This window comes from Etheostoma spectabile, chromosome 21 (genome assembly GCF_008692095.1).
Source record: "Etheostoma spectabile isolate EspeVRDwgs_2016 chromosome 21, UIUC_Espe_1.0, whole genome shotgun sequence".
NCBI classification, from domain to species: Eukaryota; Metazoa; Chordata; class Actinopteri; order Perciformes; family Percidae; genus Etheostoma; species Etheostoma spectabile.
The window spans coordinates 14,966,324-14,970,047 of NC_045753.1; the positions used below are offsets into that span (position 1 = coordinate 14,966,324).

Here is a 3,724-nt window from a genome sequence, read left to right on the forward strand (position 1 = left end):
CGCACACACACACACACACACACACACACACACATTTCCCAACCCTCGTACATGTGTCTCACATGCTCACACAAAGTGATATACCTTGCAAGTCAGCTTTCATCAATGTAACTTTTGTCAGCCAAACAAAAAAGCAAACAAGCAAATTAAGTTAGATGGTTAGTCAATGCACATAGATGCCTGTGAACTGCTGAAAGAGTGGAACAGAAATAGAAAACACAATGTGCAGAAAGATTGAGGAGGAGATGACAAGAAAGAGAGCAACATTTACATCCAATAGACTAAAACTGGGTTAGTGGGTTATCCTAATAAAAGAGAGCATGAGTTAAATGAAAACTGAAAGAAAAAAAACAGAAGGGACATGGGGCCAGGACAGATCTACTGGTTTGATTTCTGTGTTTGCACCTCACCTTCACATCCTCTCTCTACTTGTCCCATGGTTGCAAGTGCATCAGCCAAAAGGTCAGGGAGTCGGCCATTTAGATCAACTGTTGCTAGGCAACCCTGGAATCCCTCGCGGGAGTGGACCAACTTAGGCAGGTCTCGGTACATCTCTTTGGAGACGCCCCCGATGTACAGGTCACCTGGAGAAGCAACATAATAAATGGCAACTTCATGAAGCAATCACTGTATCAGTGTCAGGGCTGCAAGTAATGATTTTCATTATTGATTGATATAGGCATTATTTGTGTGTGTTTATAAAAGGTTACAAAATAGTGAAAAGGGTCTTATAATTGATTGTTTTGTCTGACCTACAGCCAAAAAACCCAACAAATTAAATGTACAGCAACATACCTGTCTAACAGAGAAAAGCTGCAAAGGCTCTCATTTTTTAAGATAACTTTTTTGACATTGTAGGCCTTTATTTGTGACAGGACAGCTTAGATACGAAACAGGAGAGAGCCAAACTCGCGGCTGCTGCGTCTAAGACTGAGCCTCTATATATGGGGCGTGTGCTACCAGGTGAGCTATCCAGGCACCCAAAGCTTCTAATTTTTAAAGCAGGAACCGGTGAATATAACTAGATAGATTAAAAAATTAGATTAAACTTAGCACAAGGACTAAAAATAGGGAAACAGCTGGCCTGACTCCCCCATATTTATACTTCATATTTTGTATGGATTAAACAAACTAGATATAACCTGTTAAGTAAGCGAGTTTTAGCACTTTTCACTGCTTGTATTTTTGTGCATACCCTTTAGGTCGAGGTTCTTGGCGCCCATGGTGGTCTGCGTAGTGACTTTGGTGTCAATCTTGACTGTGTGGAGGTTGTTAGTGTCTCTGGATATGTGCACATTGTGCCAATGGTTGTCGTTCAGGGGACTGTTAGAGTTGCCCTTAATCAGGTGTGCTCCATTGCCCAGGTCAGAGATGTAGTGTAGGTAGCTATAAAGGGAACAAAGAAAGGAGGGGTTAAAAAAATTGGGCAAAATTAATCGTATCCATGATGCAGAACAACACAGGGTCATACATTTCAGGACATTATAATCTATCTTATAGAATTAAAAGTAATTACAAGAATAGAAAAAAGAAAGGCTTGACTTGTGCATTTTTCATATTTGATATTTTAGCCTAAATAATTTCTTTCATTCATAAAGGACAATATTAACTTTAAATCCCAGACAAAATTGAATATGCACATGCAATTCTGCAAGACAGACATTACCATAAATACATATTTGAATTGCATATTAATTAATTTCCCCTTGCAAGACATTGCACTGACTCATGTAATGTAAATACCACACACTGCTTTGCCCGGCTCACCCTTTAACCAGCTCTACCACTATGAAGTCATTGCCGTCCCCCCTGTTGAAGAGAACGAGGCCATCGGGTGACGTCGTCTTGAACTGCATGAAGAGATGCATGGAGTAGTAGGCCTGCAGCGTGGGCAGTGTGACGAAACTGGAGCGCGAGCGGAAGGTGACGGGGTCAGCCACAATGCTCTTATAGCCAATAACAGCATTGAGCTCGCAGTAGTCTATGTCACCGTTCTTGCACAGGTCGATGTAGGGCATGCCATTCAGCGTCAGGCCCTGAAGATGGCCGATGAAATTAGAGGGCACGGCAGGCATGAAGCGCTTCTCCGTCACAATACCCGTCTCCACATTGTGGAACTCCAACTGGGTGTGGTCGCCCGCCATCTGACCTGGTGGCGGGGTAAGCTCAGAGGTGAGGGCTACGGAAAGTTGGGTTTCAAGTGGAACTGTTCAATACTAAAACAAATATTAATCCTATTGCACATTTCAACAGTTGCACTAACAGTGACAGACTGCTAGTAATATATGTGACAGGCCGTAATACTATAACTAATGCTATACTAGTGGATTGATGTACAGTTTTGCTCACAGTCATAATTCAAAATGATTACTTTCACTTACACAGGTACAGATGTTCTCTAAAAAAGAAATAAAACCCTTAATGTTGGTCTTATAGCATTAATAAAAAAGAATCAACCAGCAAATTATTATATGAAACATTTTCAAACAGAATACAAGCAGAAGTCTACACACAGACTCCAGATAATAAAGCAAAGTGAAGACATTTAGTCATTTTATGGTAAAAACCTAAAAGATGTAAAGGTAATGCTGCTGTGGTTACCTTCAACAGGCTGCAGGTCATCTACGGTGAGTTTGAGGCCCTTGCCACGCCGGACTACCCTCACCGTGTGCCACTCATTATCATTGAGGCCCGACCCCGCAAAGATGGTCTCTGGGCCTTTACCTACACATAGCCCAGAGCACCATTAACATAATGCACAGAGAATTGGAGAGAGACAGATAGAGAGAGACAGAACAGAAAGAAATCCAGAGACAGCAAAAGAGATAAGAAAAAGAAGCCAGGCAGATTGAATTCAAATTTAAGGACAGAAAATGAGGGAATGGAGGGAAATAGTAGAGGGAAGGAGGAACCATATATATCCTGGTGCGACAAACACCTCTGTGTCAACACACTCTCCCCATAGATAGACAGACAGGTCACTTTGCAGATGCACCAGTGAGACGGATGATGTGACACAGACAAAAAGATTAGCATATATGGATGCCATGGGTTCCTAAGATGGAGACTGTGAGTCACAATAGGCCCACGCTGAGACAATCCAACGGTGGACAGATCACAAAGCCATGATGACCACACACTTCCCACACATGCACAGACAGCACATTCGCAACCCCTTGACTCTAAACCACCCCGCACATATAACACATATTAGCCTATGTCTGCATGCAGGAGCTTTTCTTTATTTTGCACAAGAGCGCAATACTGCAACAAGCCTCATGGTGGCACTTGACACAGTGGAACATCAGAGAGCTCTCCAAGGTGCTGATGTGCAGCAGAATGAAAGAAGCTGAGCTGTCCTCTCATGATGTCTCTCTCAGCCCATCTACCAGCTCATATCTTCACATAGTTGACTGCACACATTTGACAGACTGACTGTTCCCAAAACCTCAGTGTCCCCTTACTCCTACTCATTACAAGCACCCCACCATCCTTGAACACAACACCTACCATCCCCCAACACACACACACTCGCTTTCTTGCTCCAAGCCCTGTTGGTTTGAGTGAGTCTGCTTACAGTGACCTATAGGAGCTAATGATGGGGGAGGTGAGAAGTAAACTGACCCAAACGAATTCTGCTGCAGAAAATGTCAAGCATGCCTACATCACTCATTGAGGCACATAGGCAGGCTCACCCCAACACACACACACACACACACACACA

The 3,724-nt window shown here is 43.1% G+C and overlaps 1 protein-coding gene across 30 annotated transcripts in view; it reads right to left on the bottom strand.

Moving 5' to 3' along the window:
* Positions 1–3,724, bottom strand: part of nrxn1a (neurexin 1a) — a 57,471-nt gene that overhangs the window by 14,753 nt on the left and 38,994 nt on the right. For 19 of the 30 annotated variants that reach the window (XM_032502718.1, XM_032502720.1, XM_032502719.1 and 16 more), the window contains 4 exons: positions 2,602–2,724; positions 1,768–2,149; positions 1,196–1,386; positions 411–584 (listed from right to left, as the gene is read on the bottom strand). In XM_032502718.1, the coding sequence (XP_032358609.1) occupies positions 411–584; positions 1,196–1,386; positions 1,768–2,149; positions 2,602–2,724 (870 nt within the window). Of the gene's footprint in view, positions 1–84; positions 112–410; positions 585–1,195; positions 1,387–1,767; positions 2,180–2,601; positions 2,725–3,724 lie in introns of all 30 variants that reach the window. The other 11 variants (XM_032502698.1, XM_032502695.1, XM_032502690.1 and 8 more) reach the window with 3 other exon arrangements.